General features: G+C 58.8%; 3 protein-coding genes across 48 annotated transcripts in view; 1 reads left to right on the plus strand and 2 right to left on the minus strand.

The window, feature by feature from the left end:
- Window positions 1-1,669: 1,669 nt before the first annotated feature.
- On the minus strand, window positions 1,670-13,235 carry TEPSIN (TEPSIN adaptor related protein complex 4 accessory protein). 5 transcript variants are annotated; one of them, XM_008997891.5, is made up of 13 exons: window positions 13,166-13,235; window positions 11,673-11,745; window positions 11,307-11,398; window positions 11,044-11,137; window positions 7,549-7,616; window positions 7,181-7,259; window positions 6,981-7,052; window positions 5,728-5,931; window positions 5,264-5,426; window positions 4,998-5,111; window positions 4,815-4,893; window positions 3,669-3,803; window positions 1,670-2,837 (listed from the first exon to the last, which is right to left on the minus strand). In XM_008997891.5, exons 1-13 carry the CDS (start codon window positions 13,211-13,213, stop codon window positions 2,289-2,291), a joined length of 1,770 nt encoding a protein of 589 aa, XP_008996139.3. In that variant the 5' UTR covers window positions 13,214-13,235; the 3' UTR covers window positions 1,670-2,288. The 5 variants fall into 5 exon arrangements, with proteins under 5 accessions (XP_008996139.3, XP_035157947.2, XP_017828411.2 ...); XM_035302056.3 differs by having other exon boundaries at window positions 11,673-11,865; XM_017972922.4 differs by lacking the exon at window positions 5,728-5,931.
- A 261-nt stretch (window positions 13,236-13,496) lies between these two features.
- NDUFAF8 (NADH:ubiquinone oxidoreductase complex assembly factor 8) lies at window positions 13,497-15,439 on the plus strand. 3 transcript variants are annotated; one of them, XR_013536072.1, is made up of 3 exons: window positions 13,497-13,624; window positions 13,746-15,057; window positions 15,154-15,439. XR_013536072.1 is itself a non-coding variant. In XM_078374943.1 (3 exons), exons 1-2 carry the CDS (start codon window positions 13,541-13,543, stop codon window positions 13,974-13,976), a joined length of 315 nt encoding a protein of 104 aa, XP_078231069.1. In that variant the 5' UTR covers window positions 13,497-13,540; the 3' UTR covers window positions 13,977-14,024; window positions 15,154-15,439. The 3 variants fall into 3 exon arrangements, 2 of the variants coding, with proteins under 2 accessions (XP_078231069.1, XP_002748876.1); XM_078374943.1 differs by having other exon boundaries at window positions 13,746-14,024; XM_002748830.5 differs by having other exon boundaries at window positions 13,746-13,856.
- A 3,588-nt stretch (window positions 15,440-19,027) lies between these two features.
- The window catches only part of SLC38A10 (solute carrier family 38 member 10), a 46,094-nt gene continuing 44,406 nt past the window's right edge, over window positions 19,028-20,715 (minus strand). For 22 of the 40 annotated variants that reach the window (XM_078374936.1, XM_078374939.1, XM_078374935.1 and 19 more), the window contains one exon: window positions 19,028-20,673. In XM_078374936.1, the coding sequence (XP_078231062.1) occupies window positions 19,550-20,673 (1,124 nt within the window). In that variant the 3' untranslated portion in view covers window positions 19,028-19,549. The remainder of the gene's footprint in view (window positions 20,674-20,715) is intronic. The other 18 variants (XM_078374940.1, XM_078374932.1, XM_078374927.1 and 15 more) reach the window with 1 other exon arrangement.

Raw genomic sequence — 20,715 nt, forward strand, 5'->3', positions numbered from 1 at the left:
TGACCTCACTCACGACCCTGCCCCCTGCTGTACCTAATAAATATGGACGCTTCTGGGCATTTGGGGCTCTCACCAATCTCCGCTAACAGGTGGCATGGCCTCCCAAGTTCAGCTGCTCTTTACCAGCTCTTCAGTGTCCTGTCTCTTTACTTCTCAGATCTTACACCTCAGCACAGCATAAGGGACACCCCATGAACCTGTGGGGCCCTACGGCCCTACAAATTACATGAGGCCAGGAGTTGGAGACCAGCGTGGGCAACATAGTGAGAGCCCTGTCTCTACCAAAAAATAAAAATAAAATAAATCAAAAGCCAATGTGTGGCAACTGAGGCATGAGGATCCCTTGAACTCAGGAGATTGAGACTGCAGTGAGCCGTTGATTGCCACTGTCTTGGGTGACAGAGCCAGAATGCAGTGGCACAATCACAGCTCACTGCAGCCTCAACCTCTCAACCTCTGGAGTTCAAGCAATCCTCCTGCCTCAGCCACTGGGTAGCTGGGACCATGCCTGGCTACTTAAAAAAAAATTTTTTTTTTGTAGAAACAGGGTCTTGCTATGTTGCCTAGGCTTGAAATCCTTTTTTTTTTTTTTTTTTTTTTTGAGACAAGAGTCTTGCTCTTGTTGCTCAGGCTGGAGTGCAGTGGCACAATCTTAGCTCACCACAACCTCTGCCTCCTGGGTTTAAGTGATTCTACTGCCTCATCCTCCCAAGTAGCTGGGATTACAAGCACCCACAGAGATGCCTGGCTAATCTTGTATTTTTAGTAGAGATGGGGTTTCCTCCACATTGCTCAGGCTGGTCTCGAACTCCTGACCTCAGGTGATCCGCCCACCTCGGCTTCCCATAGTGCTGGGATTACAGGCGTGAGCCATACCTGGCTGGAATTCTTTAATATAACAGAAATCATACAAAGTATGTTCTTGGACTATATCAGAATTAAATAATCACAGAACAACATGCTTTAAAATAACCCACTGGACAAAAAGGAAGTCTCAAGAGAAATTTAAAAATATTTTGAGCTGAATAAATATTTGAATATACCAAAATTCATCAGATGCAGCCAATGAATGCGATATGAGATGTTTACAATGCTCATGATAGAAAACAAAGGTCACGAATAAATAATCTAAGCTTCCACCTTAAGAAACTGAAACGATAAAAATAAGCCCAGAGCAGAATAAAGGAAAAATAAAGAACAGAAATTAGTGACATTGGAAACTGAACAAAAGAAATCAGTGAAGTAGAAAAAAAACTGTTCTTTGAAGAAGCTAATAACATTAATAAAGTGCTAGTCAGCCTGACCAAGAAAACGGGAAAACCAATGAGCAACATCAGGAATGAAAAGAATCCTAAAGGCATGCTACAAAAAACTGAAGTCACAAAGTCAGCAACTTACAGAAACAGACCAGGCCCCTGAAGGCACAGACCACTGAAATCAGAACTAGATAACCAATAGGCTGTTATTTAAGAAACTGAATTTCATCGTTTGAAACCTTGCAATTAAGGTTAACTCCAAGTATAGTACCACTGGGGAGTTCTACCAAATGTTTCCGGAAGAAATTCACCCATCCGTACGTGGAGGAAAGTGTCTTCTACATGTACTCCTTATTGATGGTATTTTTATTAAGATGTACATATACAAAATAAGAAAAACAAACGGCCCAGCGTTGTGTAAACAGTAGTGTTTATTCAGAAAGCATGAACCCCGGCGCTCTCTAAAGGTCTTGAGGTGGACTGGATGTTCCAGAGGCTTCGTGTGTAAGGAGTGTCACAGGATAGGGGTGAGGTGTGAGAGCCCAGGAAAGGGTCACATGGGGACCTGAAACCTGACATGGCCACAGGCCACAGGCCAAACAGCATAAGACAGCCTGGACAAGACACCCTCAACCCATGTGCACCAAACCAGCCACCCCAATGGGACTGGGAGGTGGTGGCTTGTTACTGCTCATGACCTCCTGGGGAAGGAGGAAGCTGAGATCAAAATGAAACAAAGAACCAGGTAGTCGCTTCCACATTCACACAAGAAACCTCATGTCTGAGGGCAAAACGGGCAGGGGCTGCCCCTCGGACCCCTGAGATCAGCATTTCTGAGGTCCTGCCACCTGCCTATTCCATGTCTGGATTCTAGTGCAAGAGCCAGAGCCTCTAGTAGAGGAGATCTGAAACTGAGGCGGCCCTAGGGCCCTCCTCTCAGGTCCGCTGCCCTGGAGACTGTCACAGAGGCTGAGGAAGCACCACCCTGCAGGCTGCGACTGCAGCTGAAGACTACAGGGCCAGGCCACTGGGTCAGGCGTTCAGGAATGTGAAAGCTGACGGCTCTGGGCCAGGTGGCTCTTCAGCTGCTGTCCTCTGGGACGATGTCCGGGGGGCGCAGGGGGCATCAGGGCAGGACTCTTCAGCAGCAGCCCCAGCCCCCACCAGGCGGGGGCAGGCCACCAGCTCCATGCCTGCAAACAAGGAGTGGGGGCTCCACGCATAGCTGCTGGGGGCTCTCTCTGGGCTGTCTGTCCCGCCTGGGACCTGCTCAGGTCCCCAGCCCCTGCTCTCTGCCAGTCTGGTCGCAGCCTTACTGGGGTGTCTGGGGGCTGGAACGGGGGAGTTATCTGGGGGCGGGGTGGGCACAGGGCTGGGTGGCATCCCAGATGAGGGAGCAGGGCTCCGGGGTGACACTGCGGTTGAACTCAGAGGCTGGAGGAAGAGCTGGCTTCCAGTGAGAGGCACAGCATCTGTCAGCAGGTCCGATGGGCCTGGGAGGGCAGCTGTGGGGCCAAGCTCGGCCGAGGCACCTCGGGCAGGGGGCAGCTCCCCACAGGAGGCCTCAAAGTGCCTTAGGATCTGAAAGAGGAAGGAAGGAGGAACCAGGGAGGCTCCTGGGCAACCCTGGGGATTGTAGGGACTGTTGGAGGGAGTGAACACATGGGGCCTGGCACATCTGGGTGTTTCCAACTGCTAGAAACGGGGTGCTTCCAGCCTGCCCATTTCAGAAACCCCCCCCCCCGACGAGGGTCACCCAGGGTGGTGCGAACCCCAAGTCCATGGTTCACTCTGACTGAAGGGTGAGCTAGCAGGTGACCAATGACAGATCAGGACAACTTGGGGATGGGTGACTGAGGACCTGTGTTTCTCACAGCCACAGAGAAAACAGGAAGAAGCAGCTGGGGATGCCCACAGGCAGAGGGCAGGTGCTAGGGCCTGGTTGTGGGGAGAGATGTCCCAGTGTGATTCTTGCGGCCTCCAGGCAGTTCAGAGCATTCAAGTGCGCACAGATGAATGGGACCATTCCCATGCTCAGCTTGGAGCTGAGCATGAGCTGTGTCATGGGTGGCTAACTCCATGTGCAGTCAAGGAGGGCTTCCTGGAAGATGTGAGTGTAAGCCACGATGCACGGGCAGGAACATTAAGGCAGACTAGTTTGGGGGCTTCTAGGAGCAGGGAGCGGCTAGTGCACTGGGAGTGCTGCAAAGTTGGGGTGAAAGGAAGGGGGCGGGGAGGCGAGGTCCCTGACACGCTGCTGCTCCCTCAGCCGGCAGGACAGGGACTCCAGAGGGGACTCCGGGAAGAGCTGACCAAGCGCAGGGCAGGACCGAGCGGCAGTGGACGGCAGTGTATCTCCTGCTGTGTGTGCCCTTGGACCCCAGTGTGCCTGTGGCCCCTGCAGCTTCCCACCTTGGTAGCCTTGTTGGTCACAGGTCCGGGGCTGCCTGTGCTGAGCTCCTGCAGCTGTCGCCGGGTGCGGAGGAGGATGTGCTCCTGGGGAAGGAGGTCAGCGCTTCCCAGGGAGGCAATGGCACACAGCGCCCTCTGCGAATGAAGGGAGGGAACGTCAGCACCCACGGGGCAGCAGTCCACGCAGGGGAGTCCTATCTGGCCATCTCTCTCCCTCCTCTTCCTCCTCACTGACAACCCGAGTGCCAAGAGGCAGCAGGGACAGCTCCACCAGAGACCTGTCCTTACCGCCTGATACCCTAGCTCCTGGACAGACCCTGGCGAGAAGCACATGGTCCCCCGCCCCTGATCACCTCACCTTTATTCCTCCGCATGCCTCCCCCACACACATGCGCATCCACACGTTCACACACACACAGGTGCACACATACACAAGCACATATGCGCATGAGTGTACACACAGACATACATGCACAGGCGTGCACACACACCAGGCATACATACACACACACAGGCATATATGCCCGCACAGCCACAAAGGAATGTTCACACATAGCCACACACAGCTATGCACACACAGGAATGTTCACACACAAGCACATACACACAGCCACACAGGTGCACACATACACAAGCACACACATGCAGTCATGTACACACACAGGTGTGCACACCACCACAGGTGCACAAGAGTGTATACACAGGCATACGTGCACACACACCAGGCATACATACACACACATAGGCATATATGCCCGAACAGCCACAAACACAGGAATGTTCACACACAAGCACATACACACAGCCACACACACACAGGCATGTTCACAGCCACGCACACAAAGCCACACACACACACAGGCATGTTCACACACAGACACACACAGGAATGTTGGCACACAAGCATGTTCACACACAGCCACACACACACAGGCATGTTCACAAACAGCCACACACACACAGCCACCCAAACGCAGCCACACACACAGAGGCATGTTCACACACAGCCACCCCCACACCGCCACACACACAGGCATGTTCACACACAGCCACCCCCACAGGCATGTTCACACACAGCCACACGGGAGCATTCACACACAGGCACACACACACATGGCCAAGCCCTGCACCACACGCCCAGCTCACCAGCTGCGTGCATTCACTGGTCCCATGCAGGTGGCAGGTCAGCAGCTGCAGTACAGCCTCACAGTTGAGCAGCCCACACCTGCACAACGGGAACATCTGGGTGGTGGGTGGCGGCCCATCCCCTCATCCCTCGCCCAGGGTTGGGGCGGAGGCAGCGCCGGGTGGGTGGCCAGGCGCACTCACGCTCTGATGAAGTGCTGTGCCTCCTCTCGGCTAAGGAAGGCACGTGGGCCCCGAGTCACGGTCCTCACCAAGCCCAGCTCCTGCTGACAGTCACTCAGGGCCATCACCTCGGCCCTGCCAGGGGGAACGGCCAGGTCAGGGGTGAGTTAGTGGGAGCTGTGGCCCGCCCCTGCCTACACTGGGAAGAACCTGAAGAGCAGGAGCCATGCTGGAGGGTGTGGTGGGGGGTGGGGCGCTCCAAGACCACTCCAGCTGCTCCCACTCACCTTTCTGCCAGGTCGCCCAGCTCCCGGCTGGTCCCTGAATGGCTGTCACTGCCAGAGTCCGAGGCCCTGCTCAGGTCGCTGTTCTGGGAGGAATTCTGAGAGCTAGAGCCGCTGTCCAGCTCGTCCCAGCCCCCTCCAGCCTGCCCAGGCCGGTGCCTCACAGCTAGAGGAAACAGGATGGCAGGTGAACTCCCTGGGGCTTCAGGCCAGCCCCATGCCCACCTCCCGGGGCCCCAGACTAGGTGCCCTGGGGGTCTGAGTCCTGAGCTAAGGATGGCCACCTTGGCTCCGGCTTCAGCAAACACCAGCCCCCACGGCGTCTGCTTCTGCTCGGGTGCTGCCCCTCTTGCTGTGTGGGAGGCCCTGGCATGTGCCTCTATGGCCACAAAGCCCCAGTGGTGACAGGAAGGAGTGACCCAGACTCCTTCACTCCTAGTGAAGAGGAAGAGCCCTCGCCTCGATACCTTGAGGACCTGGACTGGCCCCGGGGAGTAGGTTCCCCAGGGCTGGGGGCCCGTGGCTGGCTGCAGGCATCGCGGCAGGCTGGTAGGCGTCACCCCGCGGCAGGAGCCTCTGGGTACCGGGACTCTCGGGCCCGGGGCGCATGGCACTGGCCACCACCTCTGCGGCCTTCTGGATGGTGGAGAGGAAGGCTTCGCCTGCCAAGCCTGCACCAGAGGAGAGGGTGATGGGACAGCCACCCAGTGTGGCCCCACCCAGGTCCTCTGAGAGCAGGTTACCCGCACTGGCTCCCTGCTCAGGCTTGGGAAGGTTGGGGTACACACTGCAGGTGTGGAGGCCTCCCGGGGGACCAGAACTTCCGGAAGCTCCCAGTGGACTCCACTTTAGCATTCTCTGGATACTTCCAGCTCACAGCAGTTAGGCCTCTGTCCCTCTGTCTTCTGGGAGTGAGGGTGTCCTAAGGGGCCTGGCCTCGGCCTTGACTGAGGGAGGGGGTATCCAGGGCTGGGAGGGGCCTGCCCTTCCCATGTGAGCTCCCTGTAGAAGGCACCCCCATACCAAAACGTCAGCAGGAGCCCCCGGGCTGTGCAGGACAACATGACAGCCTGGTGGCGAGCAGACAGACACGTCCGGGGCCTGTGGCAGGGCATGGCCGGGCCGGGACAGCCTGACAGTGAACAGCCAGACACGTCCGGGGCCTGCAGCAGGGCATGGCTGGGCCAGGACAGCCTGGAGGTGAGCACCCAGACACATCCGTGGGCCCGCGGCAGGGCATGGCTGGGCCGGGACAGCCTGACAGTGAGCACCCAGACACATCCCTGGGCCCACAGCAGGGCATGGCTGGGCTGAGAGCTGGGTCCGAGTTGCACGCAGTGGTGCCACCCATGGCTCTCCTGGCGCTGATAAGCAGTCATCCACTGGAGCTGCCCCAGCTCCTAATAGCTCCCCACATGACCACCTGAGTCACCCCCACCACAGCCAGGGCCACAGACCTCGGCTTCTCTCAGAGCAGACTCGCCCCTGACCTCCCGTTCAGCCTGCTTTCTTCCACCTGCTCGTAAAGTAGCCCTGACCACACCTCCTCCACCCCCACGTCAGTCTGCCAGAGTGACAGTGGGGCAGCCCCAGGAAGGGCTAAGGCTGCGTGGGGGAGGGGACAGGGGCAGCAGCTAGCAGGTGGGCAACCCTGCCCCCCTGGCCCTCCTCACCGCTGCACCCTGGGATGCCAGCACCCATGCAGTCCCTTCCCACTCACCCGTGCAGCCGTGTTCCTTGCTGTAGCCAAAACCCTGGAGAGTGCTGTGTGGCCTGGCCTGGGAGCCCATGCCTGCAGAGGGTCCTCAGTCAGCGGCGAGCTGGCCCCAACCCTCGGCCCTGCCCACGGGTGGCACAGATGCCCAGGACACTTGGGGAGGCAGAAACCCAGTGCCTGGGCTGGACCCTTCGGTCACCTACCTGTGGCTGGTGGGGTCCCCAGAGGCTGGGAGGGAGGCAGCGGCAACAAGGTGTCTGAGAACAGGGTGCTCCCCAGGTCCTACAGGGGAGGTGGATGCCTCAGCTCCCACCCACGCCAGCTTCATCCTGTCCCCCGGACACGGCTCCTGAGCCACTCAGCCAGACATGGGCTGTGTCCAGCAGCCAGGAGTGGAGGCAGGAGCAGAGGCAGGGGCATGGGTGGGAGAACCCCACAACCCCCAGCCAGAAGGGAAGGCAGGGGCCCCTAGTGGGAGAACAGCAAACCCTCCAGCTGACATCCAGGCCCCAGTCCTGCCCCTCTACGGGAGGAGGGGCACCCTGCAGAGCGACTCTGCTCCTGGGCTCACCTGCGCAGCTGCCCGAACCTTCTGGTACAAGCTGTTCCCGTGCAGAGGATCCGGGGGCCCAGAAAAAGCTGCAAAACAGAAAAGGCAAGTTGAGGCAGGGTGCTCTGCTGCCCCCTGCCAGGCATGGCACACTGGGGCCTCTCCAGGGTGGCACGCTCCCACCACCAGGACCCCCTTGACCCCCTCCTCCAGGACCCTGCAGAGGCCACACCTGAGCAGACCCTTGGTTCCCCATCACCCATGCCCCACAGAGGCGGGTCTCTCTCCACAGCACCCACCTCATCTCCCCAAGACCCACAACCCCTTGTGTCTGAGCTGGCTCGGCCTCCCCCCTGCCCACTCTACCTGCCCCACACACACCAGGGACCCCAGAGGCTTCCCCGGGCCTGAAGAGTGAAAGCAGCCTTCTCTATCACAGCCTGAAAGCTCTACCTGGCCCTGCCCATACCCAGTCCCAGCTGCTTTGGGCTCCCCTGCTCTGAGAGCTCCCATCACAGTGATCTGGGATGTCTTTCCTTAAATCCTGGGGCCCCAGGGCCCCCCAGGGCCCCCCAAGCCTCACCTGGGGCCAAGCATCCTTTAAGGACTCATCCTGAGAGCTGCTCCTCTGAGCAGCCCTAGAGGGCCATGCGTGGGAAGGTGGGCGCCTCCATCACAGCCAAGTCCCCTTCACCCCTCGGCCGCCCATCTCCACCCTGGCAGGCTGGCCCCGTGATTTGGAGACGATGCCCTGACTGCCCCTGGGCCCAGGGTTGGCGGCCACAAGCTGAGTCAGTGGCTGGATGACCTGCCGGCGAGACGCCACCCTTCGGCTGCCATCTTCTTGGCAGGAGCCGGGGCCACCTGCCTGCACCTCACACTGCCTCTCCTCGGTGACAGAGCAGGAGTGTCACCATCTTGGACAAGCCCCTCATTTTAAAGTTCACCTTAATTTAAAAACTGCTTAAGTAAATCCAAAGGGCATCAGCCTAATGGCTAAAGTCAGCACGACCATAAACCACAAATAACATCTCCAACCAGAAACATTCAAACTCCTCCCGACCAGAGACAAGCTAGCCCCGAGATAAACCACCTCCTCTGGGAAGATGCCAGCCTCCAGATAACCACCCTCTGACCAAAGGATGTCTCCTCCAAGATAATATCCTCTCCTCCAGAGACTCCAACCCTGCCATAAACTTCTCCATACACACAAACATCCCCAGCTTCCGAAAAGCCCCTCATGCTAAAACCAATATATGCTCTTAGTCTGTAATAGAAAGTACTCCTGACCACCATTGGCCAGGAGCGCCTCTCAGGTTTTAAGTAAAGAAAACCTGTGTTGGACTGCCAACCACCTCCCTCCCTCCCTCACTCCCTCCCTTTCTCCCTCTCCCCTTCTTCCCTTCCCCCTCCCTCCTTCCTTTCTCCTTCCCTCCCTTCTTCCCTTCTCCCCTCCTTCCTCCCTCCCTCCCTTTCTCCCTCCCTCCCTTCTTCCCTTCTCCCCTCCTTCCTCCCTCCCTCCCTTCCTTCCTCCCTCCCTTCCCCCTCCCTCCTTCCCTCCCTCCCTTCTTCCCTTCCCCCTCCCTGCTTCCTTCCTTCCTCCCTCCCTTCCCGCTCCCTCCTTCCCTTCCCCCTCCCTCCTTCCTCCTTCCCTCCCTTCTTCCCTTCCCCCTCCCTCCTTGCTTCCTTCCTCCCTCCCTCCCTTCCCCCTCCCTCCTTCCCTCCCTCCCTTCTTCCCTTCCCCCTCCCTCCTTCCTTCCTTCCTCCCTCCCTCCCTTCTTCCCTTCCCCCTCCCTCCTTTCCTTTTTTTTTTTTTTTAAGACAGCGTCTCACTCTGTCACCCAGGCTAGAGTGCAGTGGTCCAATCTCGGCTCACTGCAACCTCTACCTCCTGGGCTCAACCAATTCTCCTGCCCCTGCCTCCCAAGTAGCTGAGATTACAGGTGGGCACCACCATGCCCGGCTACTTTTTTGTATTTTTCATAGAGACGGGGTTTCACCATGCTGGGCAAGCTGGTCTTGAACTCCTGACCTTGTGATCCATCCGCCTAAGCCTCCCAAAGTGCTGGGATTACAGACGTGAGCCACCGCGCCTGGCCTCTTTCCTCTTTCGTTAACTGCTACATTTTGTACGTATGGGGCGACCACCCTTGCTGCACACCCCCACCTGGTGCAGGGTGCCCCGTCTCTCATGTGTGGCATCTGGCACCTGCTTTCCTCACAGGACCTGTGCGGATACTTCCCATAGCCCATGCACCACCAGGGCCAGTGCCCAGGCAACGGCAGGCGACAGCAAACATCCACAACTGCTTCTGCACAGCGGAGACTCTGGTGCCGACAAGAACCTCGGGTCTGAGAAAGGCCTTTCCCATCCCCAGGGCCTGCTGCAGCCCTACCCCCCAGGGCATGTCCCCAAGACCATTGAGGCCACAACGTAACTGTACCAGCCACAGCCATGGGAGGGGCCTGGGAGGCAGGTCCCTCTGACCCAGTGAATGGTTAAGGATGAATGGCCAGCGCTGCCTCGGCTTGAAAGCTCTAAGGAGCTTTAGGATGGCAAGAGTACCCGGCACTGTCCCTCCTTGGGGCATCCGCCACCTAAGTTGTGACAGCTGTCTACGGTGGCCCCTCAGGGGCATCTACCACCTAAGTTGCCTGTCACAGCTGTCTATGGTGGCCCACGGCACTGGCCCCTGTGGGACTGTCTGTCCCTCTGAGCCACACGCCCACGTGCCATCAAGAGGGGCAGCACTGGTTTTGACACCAGTTTTGGGGTGAGCCCAGCAGATGGAACATGCTGAGGTTTTCCACAAACAAGCAGTGGCACAAGAGAGACTCAGTCTCCCCCCCCGGAATTCCCTTTGGGGTGGCAGGGGGCAGGGGATCTAAGCACGGTGCGCCCCAAGGCCACCTGGAGCCAAGCCTCCCTCCTCCCCACGGAAGATATCATGCCTAGCCCCCATAAATACTCATTAGGCAGAGGCACACAGCACTGCCCCCCGCCTGGGGGATGACTCTCCCAGACCCACCTGCTGCCTGGACAGACCGGCCTCCCAGCCCTACCCTACCTCTGTCTTGGGCTCTGAGGAGCAGCCCTAGGAGGAGAACCCATGGCTCAGGGAGGACATGTGAATAGGCATGGAGCCTGCTACATGTGGGTGCTGGGACGGGGGGGGGGAAGACCCTGGGGGCACACAGAAACGAACAATGGCACCCAGGTAGCAAGTGCAGGGACAGATGCAGCCGAAGGCCCAGGGATGCATGGCAGGCACACAGGACGCAGCAGAGGGAGGGGCAGGGTGCATGGGGGAGGCCGAGCCAGCCAGCTGGGGTGAGGGTGGGCCGCAGGTGGAGAGGCCAGGGATCCACCAGGATCAGCAAGGTGGGGTGGCGATCAGGACCAGGCCGGGGTGAGGGCTCTAGCTGATGTCTTTCTTCTCAAGCTTGGAGGATTCACCACCCTCCCCCACTGTCCACGGCCCTGGCTCTTCTGGAGAGCATGCATGGCCCCAGTACCTGCAGCTTCCTGGATGAAGGTGGAGTTGCGTTTGAGGATGAGCAGGAAGGAGGAGGACCCGTGGCTGCACAGATAGAGCAGGATCTTCAGCACCTGGGGAGTGGGGCGGTCAGCGGTGCTGGGCAGGCCAGACACCAGGGAAGGGCCAGGGGCGCCCCAAGGGCACAGAGCCACCAGCCATCCTACACCACTCATCTGCTCCTCCAGCCTCAGCACCGTGGGCAGGGGCTCGGGCCTGACCCTTGACCACCCAGGGGCTCACCTTGAGCTTCCCATGGCCAGAGCTGCTGTGCAGGCGGGTCAGGAGGTACTCCACCAGGCACTGGCTGCTGCCCAGAGACTCATGGGAGATTTCTGCAGCACACTCGGGTTAGGGAAGGGAGATGATAAAGGGAAAGGAGACGTGCCTGGAGGCACCTGCTGCAGGCCCTGCCATCAGGAGCGCTGGGGCTTCCAGGCTCTCCTGAGCCATCAGTATCACAGCCTTCAGACCCCACCGGTGCCTGGTTCCAATGATAAAGGAGCTGCAGATCCCTCTAGGGACAGCAGAACCCCCAGTGACCCTTTGCCCCACACCAGGACCCTGCTATCCGCTCTTGCCCCACACAGGGACGTCGAGGAAGGATACTAGCAATCTCTTCAAACAGGTAGCCAGGACATGGGACGTCATCATCCGATGTCCCCTTCAGGAGAATCGGGAGCTGAAAGGGAACAAGAGCCTCTGCAGTGATGAGGCGCCATTTCCCACAGCGGTGAGTCCGCAGCTCCCAAAGGGGATGGAAACGGCCCACTTCTTGCTGTTGACATGGCCGGAGAAAGGACTGGGAAGGGACGAGAATGGTGCTATGGGCCACAGGGAGCCTGCAGCAGGGTCCTCTCTCAACTGTCAGGGACGAACAGCCTCTGAGAAGAGGCAAATCAATGGTGGTTCTCCAGGGAGGGGCTGCGCCACTTGGGATAAGATAGGACACAGCCCCCAGCCTCCTTGCACTTCTCAGCATGTAAGGCTATTTGAAGGTACTTCTATCTACCTACTGACTAGCAAAGCCAAACAAGGCTCAGGCAAGCCCCTTTTCCACGCAGGGGACTATGGATGGCTCCCGCTCCCTAGAGCCTGGATTGGCAGAGTGACAGAGCCCCTTGGCCTGACTGGCTCCCTCGATCCTGAGAACCGAGTGACGCCATGTGTTTTATGTTGCTCGCTTAATGCAGAAGTCCTTTTTTCTTTTATGCTTCCTTACTGGCAGGAAGACGTATGGTTTATGGGGTGAAAATTGGAAACGCTCATTCATGCATTATTCAGCAACAGAACAGAGGAGAGGAGTTCAAGCATATTTAAGAGGACAAGCATGGGACTGACTCGTGAGGGCCGAGATCTAGTGACAACACAAAAAAACGTGGACCTTAAGTGTTTCCCGAGGCTGTGGACACATCACTGACATTCTGCCCATCAAGCCCTAAGGGGAGCTGAGAGGTTTGCAGGTGACGGCTGACGACTGCAGAACGCAGCACAGAACGACTCTGTCCAAACCCTGCACGGAGAGCTTGACCAACCCTGGCATGGCTTCTGGCAGCCCAAGGCCGCGCCCGGGACTACCCAGCCCCCTCTGAGGTCCACCCTAGGAAAGCTCAGGGCTGACAAAAGAAGACAGTTTGCTCTGGACGACACCTGGGGACTGGCCCCGACCTCTCCTTCTTAGAGAGTTTACTAAGAGGGGCTTACAACGGTGCGTCCTTCTCTGTCCCTTCGAGATGTCTGTGTTCTCGGCAACCCAGGGGTGCCTCTCCAGGACCGGAGCCCTCCTCTGAAATGCCACCGTCAGCCCACCGGGCGCCGGCAGCGTGGAGCGGCTCCACGTCCACCGGGTCCGCCGCTCCTTCCTGTCTGTCGGAGGCCACTGAATGCTGGCCGAGGCCTATTCTCTCCCCCAGGGTCTGCCTGTGCCCATCGCCCTCGCGCTCGGCGGGTCCGGCTTGGGAGGCCCGGGGACAGCGCAGCGAAGGGGCCAGGAGCGGCTACCCAGGGCGGGGACGCAAGGTCAACGGCTCCGGCCCGGGGCGAGCGGCGACGGAGAGGACACGTGGGGTCGGAGCCGGGGGCGGGGGGCCGCTCCCACTCACCCGGTGCAGAAAGCTCAGGCGGTCCCGCAGCGGCGGCACTGCCGCCATAATGCAGGTCACTTCCCGGTCCGCCCCGCTTCCGCCAGGCCCGAGCCCTCCAATCACCGCGCGCATCCTACTCCGCTGCCCAGTCCCTCGTAGTGGGACGGGCCCTGAGGTCGGCTTTGTAAATAATTTGAGTCTAGGCCAATCCGAAGTCCCATGGCAGAGACAGACAAGGACAAAAGCCAATTGCAGGGGGCTCAAGGCCAGGAGACGGCAATTAAAAAGCTCAGGAAAGATGATGGGCGGAAGCGCCGACCTATCAAGCTGTTTGACACCGGAAGAGGACGGACCTAATATGGCGGTGTCCAGGGGCTCTGGGAACAGAGGCTCATGTCGGCTAACGGAGCGGTGTGGGGCCGGGTGCGAAGCCGCCTCCGCGCCTTCCCTGAGCGGTTGGCTGCCTGCGGGGCCGAGGTGAGGAGCCCTGGGCAGGCCAGTGCTGCGGGGCAGGAAGGGCCGAGCGGGGCAGTGATGGGGAGGAAGGGCTGTGACGGGGACAGGGGAACCCCACTACCCACGCGCGTCCACTCCGCAGGCCGCGGCGTACGGCAGGTGCGTGCAGGCTTCTACGGCCCCGGGCGGCCGCCTGAGCAAGGACCTCTGCGCGCGGGAGTTCCAGGCCCTGCGGAGCTGCTTCGCCGCCGCGGTAGGTGGGCGCGGGCCCCTCCGAGCCCTTCTCCTTCAAGAGCCGGCGGGCCCCGGCCGTCCTTTGCTTCCCCGTGGTTCAGAGTTTGAGCCGCCGCTGCGTGCTTTAGACCCCGGCTGACCAAACCACCGAGCCACTGACAAGCCCGCGAAATCTCGGCGGTCCCGGGTTTGTGCCTGCATGTTTGTAAAGCGGGACTGGCACCAATCTCAGAAAGGATGGGGGATGGGTGCACGAAGGCGCCTTGTCAAGCGCGTTAAGTTTTCGTGTTGGCACTGCCGCCGAGGGGTGACATACCAGCATCGACCCGATACAGGACTCCCAGCAAGTACCCAGCACCTTCTGGGTCTTCACCTCCCCGGCACTCGCAGCCCCTGTGCAGCTGCGGTGGTGGATTCCTTCAACCTGCCCTGCCGGGCACCCCTGCCACCCTCACAACTGGCACGATGGGCTTCCTGACCGTGGGGCTTTAAGTCATTCTGAGGCTGCTTCGTTAAGTGTCAGCCTCACTGGGTACCACCTCGGGCGCCCCAACTCAGTGTGTCTGGGTGGGCTGTGACGCCAGTGCTGACTCTGTTTACCGGGAGTTGTCAATCCAGAGATTTGGGCCAGAGAAAGGTACTTGAATAAAAGCCCCACAGCCTTCATTCCTGCCTGCTCCCAGCAGCCTTGGATGCAGGGGTGGGTGACTCATCAGAAGTTGCACTTTTGCTGGGTATAGTGGCTTACACCCGTAGTCCTACCATTTTGGGAGGCTGAGGTCACTGAATTGCTTCAGCCTAGAAGTTTGAGACCAGCCTGGGCAACATACAGAGACCCCGTCTCTACCAAAAAAAAAAATTAGCCAGGCATGGTAGTGTTCACCTGTAGTCCCAGTTACTTGGGAGGCTGAGGTGGGAAGATCGCTTGGACCTGGGAGGTGGAGGTTGCAGTGAGCTGAGATCACACCACTGTACTCCAGCCTGGGCGACAGAGTGAGACTGTCTCAAAAAAAAAAAAAAGTTGGGGGGGCCTCATGCTTTGCCTTTATGAGAGCATGGGACCAAATGTGGTGTGTGGTGGGGGTCAAAGGAGGGTACAGCAGTGAGGTCTGTGATGGTGTCACAAGGCCCTTGTCCCTTGAACCAGTGACCCAGAGAACCAACCTATGGTTCTCCAACCAGTCGAGCCTCCAGCACGTGCCAGCACTGAAGTCTCTAAGGTATTTGGTAGAACATGGCATTTGGCATGGTAGCTTTCTTTCAAGCCATGTCTAACTTGGAAGCAAGCCATTCAGACAAAACACTTTATCTTGTAGGCCAAGAAGACGCTGGAGGGAGGCTGTTAGGAGGTTCTGAGCTTCACACCTGTCTGCTGCTGTGGGTGCAGAGCCCTCGTCCTGATGGTGCCTGGTGGCACACATGGAATGCCCAGGGCAGAAAGGAAGTGGGAATGGCGAAGACGTGACTTCCTGATGTTAGATCCTGTTTCTTCTCAGCACGTTGAGGTGTGGGTAGAACAGAAATTGGCTTTCCAGCATTGTGTCTATAAGGACTTGAGTTAGAATAAGATGTAATGGAAGCCACGATAAAGATTCCATCAGATCCTGCAGCGTGGGGCTTACTGTGCAGACTGCGACCTGTGGGCCCTGGCTTCTCCCCCAAAAAGGGCAGGGCTGGGACTCAGGGACACTCTGCTTCAAAATTTGCATTTTAAAACATTCTCACTAAGGTATTTAATCTGAATCTGGTGAAGCCTGCAGACCTCACTATGGGTATATAGCACACACCAAAGATGAGGACGGGACACCCCATGGGGCAGGGTCCTTGAAGATGGCTTTCCTGGACATGGGGTAAGGCGGGGGCTCGTTACAAAAGGGCCTGAGCCTCCGAGAGAGGCACCAGCAGCCACTGCCACTCCTTTGTGGTGTGGAGTTGGTCGCCCCCTCAGCAGCCCAGGTACTTCAGTGATGGCTCCTGCCCTCATTCCCCTCCCTATCACACCACTGGACCTGAAACTTAGGTGAGAAGGGCAACACCCTGCCCCTGCCCAGGCACTTGCTGACAGGGAGACTCGGCAATCTGTGAGGCCTGAGCGCCACCTGCCGGGCGTGGCAGGGACTGCTTCAGGTGTTTCCTTGCTCCGAAGTGTGGAGGTCTCGCTGTCCTGGGGCTGTGGCCTGCACCTGTCCCCAGGCCCATGCGAGCAGCTGACCCCATGGGCTGAGGTCTGTACCTCCATGTTTCCTCCTAAGATGCTGTCCCAGAATTAGCCTGGTTTCCCCTAAACACCCGCTGTCTCATCTGGGTGGAGGGTCTGCTGGAGCTGGGCATTGTGAGTCTCCAGAGTGTTAGATTTTGTCCCAAGGCACAGGATAGAGTCACATCTTGGGAACCACAGGAATCCAGACCAGACTGCTGGAGCCAAGCCACCGCAGCCCATCCCTGTGTAGGCCAGAGACTCAGATGCCTTGCATTGGCCCGACCCGCCTAACCCACCTCCCCAGCGTGCAGGCCCAGCTGCCCCACCCCTGCCTTCCCCCTCACGCATGCAGCACTCATCCTGAGCCAGCCTCACAGTACATACACCCTTTCTTAGCCCCGTCATGCCCTTTCCTCTGCCCTTTGGCAGCTCATCTCCCTCCAACCCCCTCCGTGGGCCTGCCTGTCCTGCCCACAGACCCATCTTGCCAGTGCTACCCCCCGCCGCTGTCCTTCACCCCATGTGTGAGGTGGTGGCAGACAGACCTGCTGCTTCCTGTGACCCACACCTCCAAACTCAGCTCTCAGGCTTCCTGGGGATCCCCCCTCTTCTACCCCCACAAATTTTCTTACAAACCGCCCTCCGCCTTTGCTCCTGCCCTTCCTCCCTGAGTCACTGGCTCTCAGGACTGCACCGATGGACAGCTCAGGAAGGTGGGCAGTGGGGGGCTTCTCTTTCCAGGCCACCAGGACCATGCAGAGCTCTAATTGCTTCAGCCACACTTAGGCCACTCCTGCTGCCCCAACCAAGCACCTGAGACTGTGTGATTTACAGAGAACAGCCTGACTTCTCATAGCTCTGCTGGCTGGGAAGCCAGAGATCCAGGCACAGGCACTGGCCCTGGCATCTGGGGAGGGCCTTTGTGCTGTGTCCTGAGGCTGCAGAAGGTGGAGGGGAAGAGAGCAAGGGACCTGCATGCTGCATGCAGCCTTTTATAAGGCGCTTACTCCTGCAGCCAGGAAGGAGCCCTTGGGGCCTAGTCACTCTCGACACTATCATTTAGGCACCTCCTGAATTTTGGGGGGGACACATCAAATGACAGCAAGTGCTTTGGCTCTCAGGCCACACCCACCCCTTGGCCAGCCTGCTGTGCGAGTCTGTTCCCACGAAGAAGCACACAGGGATGGGGCAGCGCTGTCCCTGATGCCCTGCCCTGGAACTGAGCCCCCAGAGGCAGACTCCACTGCCCGGTGACAGCACCAGGACTGACCAGACAGGAGCAGCCTGAGGTGGCTCAGAAAGCGCAGCCTGACCCCAGGCCCCTCTGTGCAGTTCTGACAAGCCCCACCCAGGGGTCTGCCAGGCTTCTGGGGAAATAAGTTTCTCTTTCCTTCCCTGAGGGGTGCCGCCTGGGCTGGGGGTGGGGGTGGGCAGGAAGAAGGAAGCGAGCAAGGGGCGGGTGACCCTGCATGTGGCTGGGGGCACAGGGACTCGGGGGTGCAGCAGGGTGGGTGACGGCAGAAGAGGGCTGTTACGGATGCCTCTCTGTGCTGGTGGAGGGCGGCCCTGTCCTCCTCCAACAGCAGCAGTTAGCAGAAAGGGGAGGAGGAAAGAATAACCTCCAGAGAAGAAAAAGAAAAGTGGGTCACACTACGACATTTGGGGAAATCCAGCCAGAATGAAAATCCCACTCCAAGCAGTTGAACAAACAAAGTTCCAGTCTGAGGGGAATATCTGGGAGGTGTTTTACCACTGAGCTGTGGTTCACTTGGAATTGTTTTTAATGAAGGACAGAAATGGCTGGGACTGAACTGCCTTTGCAGGGTACCTCCTGCCTGCTGAGCAGCGCCCCCGGCCCCTCAGCCCCCTCCCAGCCCCCAGGGCTCAGCAGGAGTCACCGCTCAGCATCCAGAAGCTTCCCTATAGTCATAATTTCATCTTCAGGCCAGGCGTGGTAGCTCATGCCTGTAATCCCAGCACTTTGGGAGGCCAAGGCGGGCAGATCATGAATAGGAGCTCAAGACCAGCCTGGTCAACAAGGTGAAGCACCCCCGTTTCTACTAAAAAAAAAAAAACTAGCTGGGTGTGGGTGTGGGTGCCTGTAGTCCCAGCTATTTGGGAGGCTGAGGCAAGAGAATCACTTGAACCTGGGAGCTGGAGGTTGCAGTGAGCTGAGATGGCCCCACTGCACTCCAGCCTGGGCAACAGTGAAACTCCAACTCAAAAAAAAAAATTTCCAGTCTTGACGCTGCCTAGCCTGAAGATTATTGTGGTTTCTTATTTTCCTTCAAAGTAAGACACCACAACAAAATGCTGAAAGGTTTTCAAAAAGTGCAGGTGGAAGATGCCACCAGAGGCCGAGGCCAGGGACCTTCACCAACACACACCTCCTCCAAGCCCAGGCCCTGACCCTCTGACGGGCCCTCTGCCCTTCATGGCACGCTCCCCAGAGGACAAGCCAATGCAGACTCAGGGATGCAGCGTCCATCCACATGTGCTGTGCACACAGTGGCACCCTTCCCTCTCCTCCCACCAGGCGAGAGGCTGTGTTGCTTGTCCTGGTTGCAGGGCAGTATGTCCATCAGCCTGGCCCTGGGGCTGGGGGCTGGACGAGCTCCCCACACAGGCGGGTCTGCCTGCTCGCAGGATCTCTCTGGGACTGTGCTGCGTCTGGTGTCCAGTCACCATGGGGCGCAGGTCATGGTGCTACTCCCTCGCAGCCCCTGGCCTCTGCTGTGTGCATCTGGAATCTGGGGCCAGCCTCCGGCTCTCCTACCAGTCACTTCCCCGGACCAACATCACCAATCAGGTATCAGTGGTAGTTCTTAGTTTTTAAAAAGCCCACAACTCAATGTCGAAAAACACAGACCACAGAGGCTGTGCCAACCATGAGTGCAGAGAGTGACACCAGCCAGCCCCCCCGGAGGCCCCTCAAGAGCCTGGCCCCGCTCCCTGTGCTTCCCAGACACCAAGCAGCATCCACCCAGGCAGGCGAAGGCACAACAATTTATTCAAGAATTCTACCACACTGTGGGAAACATCAATAAACTGAAAAATCGGAGTCACTGATGTCTGGGGTTGACGCTGGCTCTCACGGTATCCTGTGTTGGGACCATCGGCAGCCACATGTGCCTCCACTCAACCTGAAGATGTGCTCCCAGCAGGAGCGGAAGGCTTGGCCCCAGACGCAGTGGCTCCCCAGCCTGAGCCTGGGAGAAAGCGCGCCGGCCAGCTCACCCTGGAGGCCGTTTCTCATGGACTGTAGTGAGCTCAGAGTCGAGAGGTTAGAGGACCTCAGACGAAGAGGTGCAACAAATAACAGCAAGAACATTCTGGAAACAATGCCACAGACAGTGAAATCTTTTATACTTTCACTCACACTTGGTGAGGGCCTCAGACGTGAAACCCTGGGGAAGAGTATGTGTGACCTCCAGAGTTCCGCCAGAATGTGGCGGGGAGAGACCTGCTGCTGTCCTGACGGTGGCGGGCGTGGCCCTAATGGCTAACAGGTGCTAGGCCTCCAGAACCCTGGGTGCCTGTCGAAGCTGCCGGCTGTGGACCACCTGCAAAGCGCCCCCAGCAGCCTGGCGGAGCTGAGCGTCCAGGGCACCATGGAGGTCGTTCACCTGGACATCAGGTGGGGGGTTAAAGCCAATGATGACCCCGTCCCTCAGGGCCGGCTCATTCTCTGCACGAGGGCCCAGGTCCCGCCGCCGCCTCCGGAGGTCGGAACCAGCTTGCAGCTTCAGGTCTCTGTTGGGCTTGGCATTGTCTGGCCTCTGGGCCACGGGGGCAGCTCGTTTGGGCCCCAGCTTTGGCTCTGGCCTCTGCCTGGGCTCCTGGACAGCAGTGTCCTCCCCACCTCCCAGCTGCTTGTGGGACACAGGCACATGGTCCCCGCCATGGGCCTCCCTTCTCATCTCCAGGTGACTGCCATGGTCTAACTGGTGGCCCTGCTGTCCACCCTGCTCGCCATCAGAAATGACCCGTGGTTCCGGCGGGCGTAATGCAGCCTGGGGCTGAAGGGCTGCTCCCTCCGCCTTGCCAGGCAGGCCTGCTGCAAGGTCCAGGCCTCGGCTCATTTGCTTGGACTTCACGTGAAGGTGCCCTGTCTCTTCTCCGGGCCCTGACTCGAGCCGGTTGGCTTCCCTCAGAGGGCGAGTGCCAGTGGCTGCCACCTCCTTCCCAGGTTTCTTCCTTTCTTGGGAACTACCACCAGGAACATCCTGATTTTGCCTGGGGAATTCCTCTGCGAGGCGCTCCTCTGGGCCCCCAGCTTCCCTGGCGGGGTCCGGCACAGGCACCTGTTCCGCAACATGAGGGAGGAGCTCCTTCACTGTGCCAGCTGCCCTAGGGGCAGCATCCTTCTGGCCGTCTCTTAGCTTGGCCGGGGCTGGCGGTGGCTCCGTGTCAGAGCCACCATCAGGAAGGCCAGCAGGCTCTCTGCCCACAGCCCCCTCAAGGTGCTCCAGGGAGTGCTGGTTAAGGTCCTGGGATGGAGCGGGGTGGCCTCCAGGAACTCTGAGGACAGGGTCCAAAAGCAGGGGAGGCAGATTCTCCACCATCTCCCTGGCCTTGCCTTCAGGGGCCTCCTGGCCTCTGGGTGCCGCCACTCCAGGCTCTGGCTGCACACCTGCTGCAAATGAAGTTCGTCATGAGTTTAGCCATGGCACTGAAC

The sequence above is a fragment of the Callithrix jacchus genome, chromosome 5 (genome assembly GCF_049354715.1).
Source record: "Callithrix jacchus isolate 240 chromosome 5, calJac240_pri, whole genome shotgun sequence".
Classification (NCBI taxonomy): Eukaryota; Metazoa; Chordata; class Mammalia; order Primates; family Cebidae; genus Callithrix; species Callithrix jacchus.

What these genes read in the sequence shown, in the direction of transcription:
- TEPSIN (XM_035302056.3), bottom strand. Translation starts at nt 13,213, where the DNA reads ATGGCGGCAGTGCCGCCGCTGCGGGACCGCCTGAGCTTTCTGCACCGG. An exon ending in GGGGACCCCACCAGCCACAG is followed by an intron (nt 7,053 to 7,180) that starts GTAGGTGACCGA and finishes GACCCTCTGCAG; the next exon opens with GCATGGGCTCCCAGGCCAGG. An exon ending in TGACCAACAAGGCTACCAAG is followed by an intron (nt 2,838 to 3,668) that starts GTGGGAAGCTGC and finishes TTCCTCTTTCAG; the next exon opens with ATCCTAAGGCACTTTGAGGC.
- NDUFAF8 (XM_078374943.1), top strand. Translation starts at nt 13,541, where the DNA reads ATGTCGGCTAACGGAGCGGTGTGGGGCCGGGTGCGAAGCCGCCTCCGC. An exon ending in TGGCTGCCTGCGGGGCCGAG is followed by an intron (nt 13,625 to 13,745) that starts GTGAGGAGCCCT and finishes TCCACTCCGCAG; the next exon opens with GCCGCGGCGTACGGCAGGTG.